A 16,338-nucleotide genomic window follows, 5' to 3' on the forward strand; every position below is an offset into this window, starting at 1 on the left:
AATTGAAATTGAAAAATTGTAGTTGAAATTGGACAATTGACGTTGTAATTGAAAAATTGAAATTGCAATTGAAAAGTTGAAATTGGAGATTTTAAATTGACGAGTTGAAATTGAAATTGAAGTTGAAGGGTTGATATTAAAATTGAAGTTGATATTAACGAAATGAAATTGCAAAATTGAAGTTGTAGGGTTGATATTAAAATTGAAGTTGAAACTGAAAAATTTACGTTGAAATTGAAATTGAAAAATTGAAATTGAAATTGAAGTTGAAAGGTTAATATTGAAATTGAAGTTGATATTAACGAAATGAAATTGAAGAATTGAAGTTGAAATGGAAGAGTTGAAATTAACGAATTGAAATTGAAAAATTGAAGTTGAAATTGGACAATTGACGTTGTAATTGAAAAATTGAAATTGCAATTGAAAAGTTGAAATTGGAGATTTTAAATTGACGAGTTGAAATTGAAATTGAAGTTGAAGGGTTGATATTAACGAAATGAAATTGCAAAATTGAAGTTGTAGGGTTGATATTAAAATTGAAGTTGAAATTGCAAAATTGACGTTGTAATTGAAAAATTGAAATTGCAATTGAAAAATTGAAATTGAAGTTGAAAGGTTGATATTGAAATTAAAGTTGATATTAACGAAATGAAATTGAAGAATTGAAGTTGAAATAGAAGAGTTGAAATTAAAGTTGAAATTGAAAAATTTACATTGATATTGAAATTGATGTTAGCGTTTGTTTACGTGTGTAACGTCTTAGTACGACAGTAATGGTGTTTTAGAGTTATTTAAATTGGAATATCTGGTGAACTACTAACTTTTCTACATACATAGGTTAGTACTTTTTTATAACGAATGTCCAGCTGCTTCGATTGATGTATTAAAAAATACCTCATTCCGTTTAAAAAAATATCAATGACCTTGAAATCTTATAAAAAAAATGACCTTGAAAATTTTTTCCCTTACACCGCTACATGTGGACCTTCAAACAGTGTAACTTTGTCCTAAGAAGTTTTTTTGTACAACGAAAAGTAACGGAGATATTTAAGTGTTCTGTTTCTTCGGATTCACCTTGTATATTACTAATGCATTTTTATTTAATGCGTGATTTTGTTTTTGCTAATGCATTAATTACTTCAGAAAAATTACATTATTTTAGTTCTTGATCGTGTTGGGGCTCTCTCAATCGCGGGGCCCCGGTGCATAGCATCCGCCGCACCCCCCAGATGGCCGGCCCTGGCTACAGTGGCCGAAATAATAGTAGGTTCACATAGCCGCATCGACTGATTTACTGCTTCTACTCTTATTTTCGTTTTCAGAAGTGTTCATGTTTTTATTTCGCAAGAATGTGTTCTACACATTGTGTAAGCAGTCAGTCGACTTTCAACAGTATTAGTGTAACGATGTAAATATCTGTTTCAAAAATACTTTGAAGATTGTCGAGTACAAGATACGAAATAATATTAGGTTCACGCGGTGAAATATTTAAAAATTACTATTGATACTGCAATTTTTTGAACGTGTTTCTATGGTAAGTACACAGACTTTTATGAAGTTTAAGAATTATAAAAAATATTTTATGTTCATTTAATATCATTAAAGCACAATGACACGGGGAAATCGTTAAATGATAACGAAAAGGGCCAAATTATTGCTTTCCACAATATGATTCTCTCTAACAGAGAAATTGCAAGAAGATCGAAAAGGTCGTTAAATGTCACAAACAATTTTTTAAAATAAAAAGCAAAATACAGCAATAAAAAATCTACAGATCATCCAAAAAAACATGATTCTATCATTGAAACAGCTTGTGATAGCTAAAATATGATAGAAATATTTTTGATTCAATTTTGTCTAAATGTCTTGCAAATACTGCATCGAGAGTTGTTCCTAATCTTGTCGTCGCTTCATTAGAATTATTTACCATTTTCAATCTTAATTCACTTCTAAACATTACTAGACTGCAAGAATAAGTTTCGCTTCTGCCGCGCGTGGTTTTCCACGCGTATGTTTTTTTACTTACCTGACACCTGTCAAAATTTTTCAGGTTAGTTTAGAACAAGGGTTTGGATAATTGTTTATAAATCTTTCAGTCGGAACAAAATCCGATGAGAAACTGCATATGAAAGTAGCTGGACGTTGATTCTATGTTATCCAATTGCAATTGTTCACAAATTAACTCTGGTTTAATCAGTTATTAACAATTGTTGCGCGGGCTGATTGTTTCGGAAGTTTCCATGGTGCATAAGACAAGGAGGGTCGGACTGCGCGACAAGGACAGACATATATAACATACCACTTCTCCGAAATTTGTTAATAACTAACAATTTACGCATCGAAGCTGCATAAAACTGAAATGGGAATGTAGCCAAGGCTTCATATTTACATTCTACAATCTTAAAAGTTCACCGATCAAGTCTTTAGTTAGTAAATCAATTATGAAAATGTTACTTGTCAAACTATTCGAGGTTATTCGCGAAATTTCGTCACTTCCGTAACGCTAGAAAATTGTAGCCCCCTCAGAGCAAAGAAGTTTCACTTCGAAAATTTATATGATTTGATTCTGAAAAATGAATGTATAACAAGTGTATTTGTGTATAATTTTGTAACTCGTAGGACACGTCCTGGAGTCTTTTTGTCCGGTAAGATTATTTCGGTACATTCCCGTCAATATAACTGCCTCAGGGCTCTGGCCGCTCTGCTACCCAATAGTAGATACGTTACTGTTTTCTCGCGCATGCGCGAGAGAAGGTGTGCACAATCGAAGCACTGCATTTTGCACAGTATCCAACAGTATCTCAACAGCACTCAGCACGAGACGGCACGGCGCGAGTGGTTCTCTAGCGGCGACCAAAGAAGTAGGATTCAAATATCCAAATATCGCAAAACGTCAACCTTACAGAGATCGAGAGGTAATTTGTTGTCGGAACACCTGCATAATGTACTGTATTAACATCCTGAAAATGGACGGGTACGATGATTTTGATATTCTCGAGTGTAAACTACACGCTTTAAAAGATAAAATAAAGCGGGAAGATGAAGTAATGTCTCATTTATGGAATGATGCACACTCAAGGTAGACAAACAGTATATATATTATTGTGTAAACAAATAATCTACAGATTTCTGTGTTACAGAATTACAAATATATAATATTAAATTATTTCTCTTGTAGGGAATTTGCATCGTTCTTGATGGAATGCAGTATAAAACAATCGAAGTGTGTAATAAAAGCTGAAGCGTTAAAAAAAAAAGGAAATGAACAATTTCAAGCCAAAAACTATTCAAAGTGTATACAGTTTTATACAGAATGTGCTATGTATGCGCCAGAGCATAGTCCCGAATATTCAGAGGCTATTGCAAAAAGGTCTGATGCTTTATTCTATTTAAAAAGGTACAAGGTACGTATACATGTAAAATGTGCGGTAAATATACAGGGTATTTATTTGAAAACTTTCCAGCCGAATATTTCGAGAAGAATGAAAGATATTAAAAAAGTGCAAAACCACGGATTTCGAGGGGAAATGATGGGGGCAGTATCAGTTTTTTATTTGGGTGACGTTTCCAAGGTCATTTGAAGGTCCTACCTTGATTTTTCAAATAGAAACCTGTGGATAAAAAAAAGTATCCTACGAAAATTGCTGGTCTTTTTACATACAATAAGATCCCATAATAAAAAATATAGGTTTCCATTTGAAAAAACAAAGTTGACCTTCAAATGACCTTGAGAACGCCACCCAAATAAAAAACTGATACTGCCCCCCTCTTGCCCCCTGGAAATCCTTGGACACGTGTTTTACACTTTTTTAATATATTTCATACCTTTCGAGATATTCGGCTAGAAAGTTTTCTAATGAACACTGTATATTTCATTCTATAGATATGTATTTAATGCTTTCCATTGCATTAACGTATTTTCATGTATACCGCATACCTGTTAACAACGACAAGGACTGTATAAAAGATATTGATTTAGCAATTGAGTTAAATTGTTCTAAGAAATTACATTTAGAATTATATGCGTACAAGATGCAATGTTACTTGGTATTGGGTAAACCAGATTTAGCCAGAAACATGATTTTCAAAGCACACGAATCTGTTGATGATTCCTGCTTTTCGACTTCTATGAAAGGTAAACAGTATGCGTTGATAAGTATCGATACAACACTTCTGAGATCAATAGAATTATTTTAATATAGAGATTAAGTTCTAAATGAATTATGTTTCTAATACGTCCACATTTTAATATCAACTTTCAGATTTTTTTAAAAAACTATTGTCTGAATCAATACTTATTGGAATACGTACACCAGACGAGTCGAAAAATATCGTTGATCCGTTAGACTTGAGGTCTACACTGATGTTCGATGAAAATCCTAACTTTCCACAAGCATCGTCCAGCATCGATCGAAAATTCAATGACGAACTGGGGAGACGTGTAGTAGCGAATAGATTTATTAGAAAGGGCGAAGTCCTGTTTTATGAAAAGCCAATAAGCTTTGCATTTGTGGATGACAATGGAGTGGATGAACACTGTCACCACTGTTGTCGGAGCACAGACATTCCTGTACCGTAAGTAATATATGTAGTAAAGTAGAGCTTGTGTGTGTGTGTGTGTGTCGAATCTAGCTGTGCGGCTGAATGTCCCCTGCAAGGGGAAACGTCCCCGCAGCGCAATGGTAAATACATGGAACCTCACAACGATGATGAACCGATCGTCACCTATCAAACGATGCACGTGGCGACAGTTCGGTTAAAAAGTAAAGTGACACAAGTGTATTCACGCAAACATATAAACAGTTGTTTTGTATGTTTATTGCTATAAAAAATAATGGACAGTACGCACTTTTGACAAGGTGTGTACCTTACCGTTCATACATTGCATCCTTCTCTCGTCGAGTGCGGTCTTTGTTTTTCTCTGCGCACTCCTAAGTTTTGGTCAACCGCACAGCTAGATTTGACAAGCTGTAGTTATAAAGCAAATACTTTATGAAACTATTGTAAAAATCATGAATTATGCTGATTTAGATGCCCAAAGTGCTTGCATACTTTTTATTGCGACACAAATTGTTTGAATGAAGCATGGTCTTCGTACCACCGTTGGGAATGTCCTGCAAATCAAATGGGTCTATGGAAAGACATGTGGCAAGCACAATTAGCACTGAAAGCTTTTCTAGTATGTACAACATCAAAGGATGCGAACAAATTTAATGAAATGCAAAAATTGATAACTAATTTTGATAGAGTACCTGTAAAACAGATGGCAGAGTTCGGTCAGGTAAGTAACATGATAGTATTGTGAATGCAAGATTTTCTGTACGACTTATACAATTGAAACTTAAATCTTACAGATAGCTATGATGCTCACCTTGTATTTATTTGAACACACAGATTTCTTTCAAGAAAACGATCTCAATGATCATTTTGCAAGGAAGTGTGTCGATAACAGTATCAATTCCAACTTTCACGCTGTAACAGACGATAACAAACATCTTTACGTAAGCTCTTTACTTCTGCGATGTTTCCTACATCTTGGTTTCCATTGTACTTCAATTTGTACGACCAGTATGAAACCAGTAAATCATTTCACCCTGGAATCGAATATTGTACCAGACGTTGTAGCTAGAGCAATTTACACGTCTGCAAGCATGATGAATCGTTCTTGTGATATCAACATAGTTATAAAGTAATTATTTTTTTCTTTTTGAGACCCATTTGAATTACATTAGTTAATGACACGTTATATTTATTATTGTATTTTAGTTTTGTAGATCAGTACCAGATCATTAGAGCATCAAGGGATATCGCCGCAAATGAAGAAATATTTTTTACTTTTGGTACAGTCGGAGTTTTCAACGCGTTGTACATGTACGTATGTTTACGTTTCATCGCTTACTTTGTATTGTTTTCCATAGGTCCCCATTACAGGCATGAAACAAGAGAAGCCAGACAGGGAATAATATCAAATTTGTTCTATTACACCTGCGAATGTAAAGCTTGCTCTCAGCCAGATCTGAAATATTTCGTGGTAAATATACAAACAGTTCATTCGTTTTCATATAATTCAACGGTTAAACTACAATCATTTTATCGCTGCAGGAAAGGTTCTCTGCCATGAACTGTTCGAAATGCAACGGTGCATTGTGCAAGATCAAGAATTCCTTATTTTGCTTAGACTGCTCCGACAAGCCTAAACATTTTCAACAACGTAAAATAAAACAAGCTGAAAGACTCTTTAAGGAAGCTGAACATTGCATTGCTCGAGAAAATGTTAACGGAGCTCTTAAGAAATTAGAAGAATGTTTAAATATTAGGAGAAGAACGTTATATAAATATAATGACGATGTTACCTTAACGTCACATGTTATATCAAAATTATATTTGGAAAAGGGTATTGTATAAATCAATTATTTGTACGAAATGTTCATTAACTTTATTATAAATTAAATGAGATTATTTTTGCAGGTAAAGTGGCACATGCTAATAGATGCTGGGAAAGTATACTCGCTGCAGTTAATGCAAGATTTGGACCTTCTAGTGTCGAGTTCATGGATACGCTGTCTAAAGTCATACATGCATATGTCCTCTATCTTAAACCGATGCCGGATACTACTACAAGCTCGTACAAGTAAGTTCGTTACGTTTCATGTATGAAAAGTTAAAAATTTATGACAAATGATATATATGTAAATGGTTACTATTTATTTTCATATTATAGAGCTCTGTCGAAAACAACATACGAATATTTGGAACAATTACTGGAGTTGGTCGAGCTTCATTATGGATCTTGGAGTCATACCTACAAACATTGGAAACTGTACTACGATAAAAAATGCTTGGTACACAATTATACTTATAAATTCATCAGTGGCGGACCAAGGCAAACCAACAAAAAGTTTCAAGAAAACTCTCATTAAATTATAAGCAAAAAAGAAAAGCAATCAGAAATTCCATACCATAAGACATTAAATAAATTTATTAAAAAACATACATACATTTTACACATTTTTTATTTTATATGAATTTCCGTCCTGCTTTGTTTCTTGCAAATTCATGAATTATTTTGGCAGTATCAATTCGGCTTAAAATTTTCTGCTCCATATATACAGAACAGCTATATTATTTAGCCTTTCTTCTCCCATTGTGCTCCTTAAATAATCTTTTACACGCTTAATTAAAACAGAAAACGATCTTTCTCCTGACGCATTAGATAACGGAATTGTTAAGAAAAATTACAATAATAATTCAACATTCGGAAATGTGCAAGACATTTCTCATTATGATAATGAATATAAATATGCGCCGCTGCAGCTTCCATACTTAGTTGTTCGCAAGAAATTCTGGAAATTGCACAAATCCGTCCCGTTCGCCGTTGTGCGCGGTTCGTCGAAATGTTCAGGTCTGTACGAGGCATTACGTTTTGTTCACAAGAACATAAATATTGTGACAAAAATAATCGCACAATATGTATTTATTATTTATATTAGATTTCTCCGATTATTTTATGGAGGGTTTTTTGAACAATTTTCGGTCATTTCGAAAATCTTTAAGTCAAGATATTTTAAGAGCTCGGGGCCCCTTGGTATCTCGTCCCCCCGCAACCGCTTAGTCCGCGTACCGTTAGATCCGCCTCTGATTATCGAATTTTCAATAAAACTACTTCATTTTTGTTTTGAAGAAACTTGGCAATGTTTTTTATTACTGTTTCACTCTCTTGTAAGTCAAATACAATTCGTGAGTCAAATACACCGTTTGCGAATCGAATTCAACCTTTCGCAAATCAATTTCACCCGTTAAGAATATGTATTAAAAATTAATAATTTAATCATTTAGGATTAAATTGTATATTTATTTAGACACACGCGTGAACGGTGTCATTACTGCGAGGGAAACGTAAGACTCGACACGGAATACGCTTCAGTAAATTCACAAATGTACTTTCATTTTTAAAATTGATTAATCAGCAGGGCCGGCCATCTGGGGGGTGCGACGGATGCTATGCACCGGGGCGCTGCGATTGAGAGGACCCCAACACGATCAAGAACACTCTGTTGCCATGTTGTACTTATTGCTTTACGGAAACGAAACTGAAATTCGGCTGTCGAGCCGTCGAGCGTATGAATCGCAATCTGGAGCTAGCCTTCGAGTTCCCGTGCAGCGAGGATTTTTTTTTTATTTTTATTTTTCATTACTTTTTTAATTACATTTTTTAACCTTCCAAAAAATTAAAAATGTTAAAACTATGTTCAAAATATGTATTCATTTTAAATAGAAACGTTTTGTTACTGTCATAATTGCATTAATAAAAATTGGTATATGAGAACACGTTGATGGTATTTATTTGGACTGATTGGAAAATACGAAAATGCAGGAAGTATCTTTTAGTTTATGAAACAATTTGTAGATTTATTAGTTGTCAAACAAATAATAAAATAAATTGTATAATATATATAAATTGATTTTATACATACAATTTGATCTTCTGTCTTGCTATAATAAAAAAATACAGTCATAACTATAATTATAATAGAATTTCATAAAATATTGAGGTTATTGCAAACTCATCTTTTTTCGCAATGATGCTCTAATTTCATTGCTTCTCTCGAATGTCCATTTCCTTCCGAGACAGTGGCGTTTCTAGGTGTAAATAAAAAATGTTGATATAAAATATATCATAATTAAACTACAATTATCCTAATAACGTAGAATGTAGTACATATTAAGTTTTAATTACCAGGATTTTCTTCTTCGACGTTAAGCACCCTTTACTGCTTCTCGTAATTTACGTATATGTACATTAGGCTGGACACATTAAGCTGGAAAATAGGACTTTTGAGGCAGATAGCGCCCTAGATCGATGTTTTATCTAGCGTTTTTGACTAGTGAAAAACCCCGTGTTTGTATTATCGAGAAATGAGTAAATGAATATCTTGCAATCCTGGAAGTCTCTCTACTCCCTTATAAATAAATTCATTAATACGCTCCAATCTACAAAAGAAAAACAGTTATAATATCGGAAAAAGAAGTTATTATGAATAATAAGTAGTCTGACTGAAACATAGACTGAAGGTGGTCAATGATACCGCTGAACGGGGCGTTAAACTAATGGAGGATCATAATAAAATTTTATATAGAAACAAAGAGGAGAAATAATATATACTATACAAATTGTGATGGAATATCGACAGCAGTATCCTGACGCCACAAAACGGGTTTGTCAAAGGATTTTTAAATATTTTTTAATATAGAGAGAAACACCTGATCAATCCCTACATGCGATTAATTGCATTTTTAAGAGGCATTGAAGACAGCTTATTAACTGAGAGTTATTAAATTTTTCATTTTCCTCAGAGTCAGTAAGTTCTTTATTTTTCTCGGAGTCATTAAGTTTTCCATTTTTCTCGGAGTTATTCAATTTTTCATTTTCCTCAGTGTCGTCAAGTTTTTTCATATAGTCCAGTCGGCAGGTCGAAAAAAAGGCATGTTAGCGTCAACGTGTTTTAAGCAAAGTCAAGGGCTGATGTCGAGGCGACCCTTAAGATTGGAAGGATTTATGGTAGGACCTGGGCGTACGTGATGCCCTGAATAGAGACGGATGAGAATAAACAGAACCGTCCTCGGACGATGGCGGGTGGGCACTTTGGGCCATCCAGCTATCGTTCGGGAAGGTCATGTTTATGAGGATGTGACGAGTGAAACTTGCCGAGGGTATGCAACCCAAGGCCACGCTGTCCTAAAGAATTGGGACTTTGTTCCAAGAGGATCTGGCCACGGAGTGGGGAAGGCAAGGGTGCCTTTTGGTGAGAGGACTGTGTTAGACCCCACGGCACTTACCCCAGAACCTTCGAAGCGAACGAGTCCTTTTACAATTCTTAACAGGCATCTACCTGGAAAGTATTCCGAACTTAATGAAATTTTGACACGTCATTTAGGGGTACTCTGGGGTGTCGAATCTCAGTTTTCGACCTCGAGGACCCTGTGCTAACTTGGGGAGGGGGAAAAACCACGATTTTTATTACCTTGTTTTGGTTTTTCGCCTATTACTCAAAAACTGTGGGTCCTCAGAACTTTTGTTTTTCATTTTTGGAAAGAGTATTAAATTTTCTTCAAATTTCACTGGTCAATCTTTTTTTTTGACCCAACAGGCATCGATAGACAGGCGTTCAAAATTAGGAAATGTTTCTCAAAATGACATTTTGAGCCACGCATTGTGACATTTAGCAGGAAATTGCGAGTTTTTGGCTCATAACTTTAGTTTCTCAACATATCTATATACATATAATCTTCATACTACGGATACTCCTTACATTTTCACTATTAACTGGGGAGGACAGCACAATTTATTTACTTCAACCGAGTGTTATATTTTTTATATTTTTGTTGGTGTTATGTTTAATAGCAATATAGATATTAATAATAAAAAAAAACATCCCCGATCTGGCCCCGCCGTCGTTTTTTTTCAGTTTTTGAGTAAGAGGCGAAAAACCAAAACAAGGTAATAAGAATCGTGGTTTTTTCTCCCTCCCCAAGTTAGCACAGGGTCCTCGAGGTTGAAAACTCAGATTCGACATCCCAGGGTACCCGTAAATGACGTGTCAAAATTTCATTAAGTTCGGAATACTTTCCAGGTAAAAGTACCTGGCGACTGGACTATATGTATACATATACATATATACAAATACACTTGTGTCACTCATTCGTTTTTCATAATCAGTTCATATCAACTTCTTAACATTCGGCATGGCACTCAAGGTGCCACATTTCCTCGCGAAGCGTACTTTACTGAGGCTCTGCTGAGGCTGAAAAACGCCGCGCATGCGCGAAAAAACGTGGAATCTGGGCACACTGCACGGCAGTGATGTTCTCTTAGTTGTCGCGAATCAATTGGGCGATTTCGATGCCGTGGATTTACAGAAAGAGTGGCACTTTTTGTACTACGGCACGTCCGAACTTCGGAAGCGTGAATGGTCGGAATTGTCTTTCGACAATATGTGGATAGACATCTGCAAGCAAGGAAACGCGGAACAAGTTCTTCGTTTCGCGAACTTGCGTTTGCTGTGCAGCGGTGTCAGATGTCTACCGCATTCAAATGCCGAGGCCGAAAGAATATTTTCGTTAATTCCAGACATTAAGACAAAAAAGAGTAATAAAATAAGTATCGACCTACTGAATTCCATGTGTGTGGTGTGCACATCACTCAAAGCTAGACAACAGTCTAGCCGCACCATGTCTATCGATGATAGACATTTGTCTTTAATTTCGTCGGGCAATTTGTATGCAAGTTCGCCGCGTACGCAAAATTTCAAGCAATTGACTTTGCATGCGTTTACGAACTTGTAGGTCGTTTATTTCTTCGAAATTGTAGTCTTCATTTCTTATTTTGGCGAGTACACTATTTCTATAACAACCACAGATGTATAACTATTCTCTGCAACTTTTCTCCGTGGCGTTTTTATCGAGATTTTAATATAATATAAGGCATTTATTTTGCTCAAAAATTAATTTCATCGATGAATAAAGATAAGTATACGTTAATTTGAATATTGTGTCCTATAATATTGCAATTAGAATTATGATTTTAATTCTGTTTGTTTCTTCTTCGAATATAGGAACGCAGTTGGACCTGTTGCGGAATTTTCGAATACCTCGAAACAACGACCAAAAGCATATAGGATAATTTAGAAGAAACAGATAAGTTTGTGGTTACATTACTATTTTATTCTGTACTTCGCAATCATAACTTCAACGGTGTTTCTTTTTTCTTAATTACAGAAAGTGGCAAAAATCGACAGCGCGAACTGCATCAATCCTTTAAGTTGAAAATAAATGTAGACAAGTAAAAAATGTTTTTGATTAAACTTTTCATTAAAACTCAAAGCAATAAGTAGTGAATGAAAAAAAAATTATTAGGTGCTGTTGCGGTGTGACGAGGAATCACGTGATAAATGCGTAGTTAATGTGAATTTGAAGGAAATATTATGAAATATGTATTTCAGTATAACTTTTGTAATGTACACTTTCATACAACACTAGTATTTTACAGCTCGAAGCACAGATGCTTTCGGATACTTCACTACTGAAATATATCCACGTTTTTAACAAAACCACGTTTCTTAGTTTTACTTTCTTTTAACATACGTCCGTTCACTCTTCCGTTCTTACAAAGTCGGTCTAACACTCTCGCTTTCACACGCATTCACACTCTTTTTCATGGTTGCCACCTTTCACTCTATAAAGGCAATGCCAACCTGGGAAATTAATTCTCCAACAGGTGCAGGATTCGATTCGGAGCCAGAAGATTCCCGGCTGTATAATCTCTAAATAATTATTAAAAAATTAAGAACAATTGCTTCAATAATATCCAAGTACTGAATTTTTATAAAACTGGTGTATCTAAAACTTCAATACAAAATATGCATTTTCTCCGAATGTTTGGAGGTTTTCAATGTTTTAAAACATTTTTCCATAATCTGAAAAATCTGAAAAAATACACATTAATAATCAGAATGAGACACAACCAACGTAATAATATAAATGTGGTCAACTGAAGACTTTTATATAAAATCAGCAATTTTATGTTCTCCGAGTTATTTAAAAATCGATTTTGCAACCAAAAATTTTGAAAAAAATCTCAGTCGCGTATGCTATTAGGTAGAATATTCATGAATTTTTTCATAATTTTCTGTTGAACATGACGCGACTAAAAATCAATTTGGATGGATACTTTTGAGTTTTGACCATCTTATCCGGCTATACCTTAAGAATCGACGAAAACATTATTTAAAAAATACAAAATATTATTCTCTTTACATCATTGAACCCAATTTTCAACAAAAATTTAGTCCAAATTTCTCTTCGATATCTCTTTTAGATCAAAGGTTATAACAAAATGTGCGCCGCGTCGCGCCGCACAGTGGTCTGAAATATATTTTCAAGTTTCTTAAAAAACCAAATTTTTTATATTTTTGACTAGTAGGAGAGTAAATTCAAACATTTCTAGGATGAATCAGTTCAAAATCCAAATTCACTTTGTTGTAGAACGTCTTAAAGTTGGCCATGCTAAGCATACATACCTAGTTTTCAGCATAAATTCAAGCGCATGTTTGAGGAAACCGTATGGGCCTGTAAAAATAGTAATGTAAATAATGTTTTCTTTTCTGACTTCCTTCAAGTACGAAGACCCGGAGTAAATCGCAAAAAATGTTTATTTTTAATTTTTTCGAGTAGTTTTGCAGATAATGCTATTAAACGGGGAAAAGAGCAACGTTAATGAAGTTTGAAAGACGATATCTCTCTTGCGCCAAACTGCGCCAAGGTGCCAATGGAAAAATAACGTTTGTAGATGTCTAAGTAAACAATAAATGCAAAGTTCATCTGCGATAACCTGCGGCTTTGGGTTTTATCTCATGAAATGTCGGTGAGAACGCGTCAAAGAACGCTCCGCTTTCTGGAACACTTGACGTTCCGAACGTTGACAAAACTATTGTAGCGTTATTTGAAGGTTTAATGTTATATTATTATAGGTCGTTGGATTCGTCTTGATACCAGTTAAAATATTATGAAGTAAAAAATATATGTTAATATTTAAAAACTTGAGATGACCTTCATTTTTTATACAAAAAGAGATTTTTCTTTAATTTTTTGTATTGAAGTTTGTCGAAAAGTGAACACTGATAAACTTTCCTTTGAAAAATTTTTTGTCAGATCATCGGAAATATTTGAAAAATCGTGTTAACAATTCTCACAATGCATACTATTGAAAGAACCTGTGCGAACCCGTTTGTATGTAATAAAACAAGTGTAAAATGTATTATTTATTATTATTTTTTAATGTATTTACTGTTTTTCGTGACCAAAATTTAAATAAACCTTACCTGTACACTGTACATAATAAATTTCCATGAAATTATTTCATTTTATTTTAATTGACATGAAATGATTGTTTTTTAAATTAAGTGGATATTTTATATGGAGAGGAATCATTTTTTATTATCTTTAATTTAAATTGAATTATATTTCATTTTAAATTTATTTTATAGTCACAATTTAAGTGTAAAATTTATTATTTATTATTAATTTATTACTTATTTTTTAATGTATTTATTATTTTTTGTGACCAAGAACGGTTACAAACATTTTTTGTCGAGATTTTCCCCGAAATAAAGCTTTCCTAGGGTTTTTGCCGTTCTCGGCCGCTCTCAGCGGTAGCTCGGTAGCTCGGTAGCTGTTCACGCCTATTTCACCATTATTTCAAAACTTAAAGACCACATTAAATAGGTCGTTGAATTCGTCTGGGCGTCAGCTATAATGTTATTAAATAAAAAATATATAGTTATAAATAAATATTGAAGGTGACCACAATTTTTTATTTAAAAAAAGAAATTATTCAAGTTTTTTGTATTGAGATTTGTAGAAGACTGGGTACCGATTACTTTTTGTAGGAAACATTTTTTTGTCATACCACCGGAAATGTCTGAAAACTCGTGTGAATAATGAATAATTTTTGAAAACTGGCTGTTCACTATTATTTCAAAACATAAAGACCACATTAAATATATCGTTGGATTAGTCTTCGCGTCAGCTATAATATTATTGAATAAAAAATATATAGTTATAAATAAATAATCAAGGTGAACACAATTTTTTATTTAAAAAAATTTTGTTTTTAAATTTTTTGTACTGAGATTTGTAAAAGACTGTGTACTGATTACGTTTTGTAGGAAACATTTGTTTGTCACACCACCGAAAATGTCTGAAAAATCGTGTGAATAATAAATAATAATAGGAAACTGGCTATTCAGGCATTCAAACAAGGGTAATCCATAATTTTTGAATGAATGAAGTTTATTACATTTAATGAAATAACAAAAATGTGTTATTACTGTCATATATTTAAAGAATTACAAAAATTCAAACAAAATTAAGTATTATATTTTACAAAGTCACTGACTATATTCAATTGATCATACGGATTTTCCGTTTATAACTCTATTTATCTATGAATAAACAAAAATCTATACCATAATTCCTCTTAACAAAGGTAAAATACAGGTCTTCAATATGGAAAAACTGCTGTGATGCTATACTACGATGCTGTTACTATAGTCTCTCAAATACAAATGATTCAACTAAGCTAGCAAGAAGTTCGAATGTTTATCAATGGCCGTATAATCAAAAAAATTCATAAGATAGATCTGGGTTAGGTCTTTAGACTCGTAAGAGCCGCTGAGTGGTCGTCAGTGGTCGTCAATGCGTCTAGTGCAATGCAACTCACCGCGGAATTACGTGTCACGCGACGCTTTAAACCATCATAATTTCCAAACCGGGACGAAGTGGGACGAGATCTTTACAGGATCTTTTAGAGGAGACTTTACTAAAAATGTGCCACTTTGTGAGAGCTCCTGCCTCTCCCTGCATTTTAACTTATCCCTTGTCAAACGTGAAAAACTTTGACGATTTTCCTTAGTTGACTAAGCATTTTTTTAAATAATAAATTATGGACATTAACGTTTAGTTCCTGGGGCGTTCTCAACATAGATATACATTATTCATAAAAAAAAAGTTTCGGCACTTAATCTTCAGTAGGTTCTCCAGGACTGCGTTAAGAAGAAACGGAATTTTTTCGGTGATAAATCGTATCTGAAAAAGTTTGATCTTTGAAGGCTTATTGTAACAAGAGTTTTTAATAACTTTAATTAATATTATCGTTTTCGAATGTAATGCACATTTAAGAATCACTGTGCCTTGGTTAAAAATCGATATGAGGACTTTCATTTTTTAGCTCATGAACAGCTAGCGCGTCGATCTGGCCCACTGTGCGCCGTCTCCAGATTCCGACTTTTCGCCTCATGCTTTCGAAACTTCGGTCACGCGAAAACCGAAGGAACGCGTCAGCGTCGATCAGTCGAGCAGGTAGTTCACACGGACAGAGTAGAGGTACGCTGGTGTGTTTAGCGCGCGTGCAATCGAACAGGCACCAACACGGGCATGCGCGGTCGACACGGATACGGCGATACGTCAGGGAACAGGAAACCAGCGACGAATATATCAACACCAGGGGGCTTAAAACTGTGGCCTAGTATTTTAGCGCTTCTAGTGTCCCGAGGCCGAACTAATGACAGTATATATAGATAAAAAGCGGTAGACGGTTGGAAAAAAACTGTTTACCCCAACAGGATTCGAACCTCGGTCTACCGCTTGGTAGTCCAACTCTTTTGCCGATTGGCCCACCGACGATCTTATAAAACCATCGAAAATTTTGGTATATGTATCGCAAAGAATGACTGCAGCTACACCAACGCCTCTGGTATCCCGAGGCCGAAAAATAGTGGTCAA

General features: G+C 34.4%; 1 protein-coding gene and 1 long non-coding RNA gene across 3 annotated transcripts; one reads left to right on the plus strand and one right to left on the minus strand.

Moving 5' to 3' along the window:
* Window positions 1-2,618: 2,618 nt before the first annotated feature.
* Window positions 2,619-6,991, plus strand: LOC143217849 (protein-lysine N-methyltransferase SMYD4-like). Of its 2 annotated transcripts, XM_076442495.1 has the most exons (11): window positions 2,619-3,079; window positions 3,179-3,404; window positions 3,955-4,135; window positions 4,263-4,575; window positions 5,032-5,281; window positions 5,355-5,689; window positions 5,767-5,840; window positions 5,919-6,031; window positions 6,103-6,394; window positions 6,469-6,631; window positions 6,722-6,991. In XM_076442495.1, the coding sequence occupies exons 1-11, from the start codon at window positions 2,943-2,945 to the stop codon at window positions 6,918-6,920; spliced, it is 2,283 nt and encodes a 760-aa protein (XP_076298610.1). In that variant the 5' UTR covers window positions 2,619-2,942; the 3' UTR covers window positions 6,921-6,991. The 2 variants fall into 2 exon arrangements, with proteins under 2 accessions (XP_076298610.1, XP_076298611.1); XM_076442496.1 differs by lacking the exon at window positions 2,619-3,079 and having other exon boundaries at window positions 3,278-3,404; window positions 3,884-4,135.
* Window positions 6,992-8,495: 1,504 nt separating this feature from the next.
* Window positions 8,496-12,286, minus strand: LOC143217851 (uncharacterized). The gene is made up of 3 exons (XR_013010916.1): window positions 11,171-12,286; window positions 8,738-8,991; window positions 8,496-8,640 (listed from the first exon to the last, which is right to left on the minus strand). It is a non-coding gene; the product is annotated as an uncharacterized LOC143217851 (long non-coding RNA).
* Window positions 12,287-16,338: the final 4,052 nt, after the last annotated feature.

Source organism: Lasioglossum baleicum, chromosome 18 (genome assembly GCF_051020765.1).
Source record: "Lasioglossum baleicum chromosome 18, iyLasBale1, whole genome shotgun sequence".
Taxonomy (NCBI): domain Eukaryota; kingdom Metazoa; phylum Arthropoda; class Insecta; order Hymenoptera; family Halictidae; genus Lasioglossum; species Lasioglossum baleicum.

Bases quoted from the DNA above. Each gene is read 5' to 3' on its own strand.
- LOC143217849 (XM_076442495.1), top strand. From the start codon at position 2,943: ATGTACTGTATTAACATCCTGAAAATGGACGGGTACGATGATTTTGAT. The intron at 4,576-5,031 runs GTAAGTAATATA...ATGCTGATTTAG, and splicing joins AGCACAGACATTCCTGTACC to ATGCCCAAAGTGCTTGCATA. The intron at 6,395-6,468 runs GTATTGTATAAA...TTATTTTTGCAG, and splicing joins AAAATTATATTTGGAAAAGG to GTAAAGTGGCACATGCTAAT.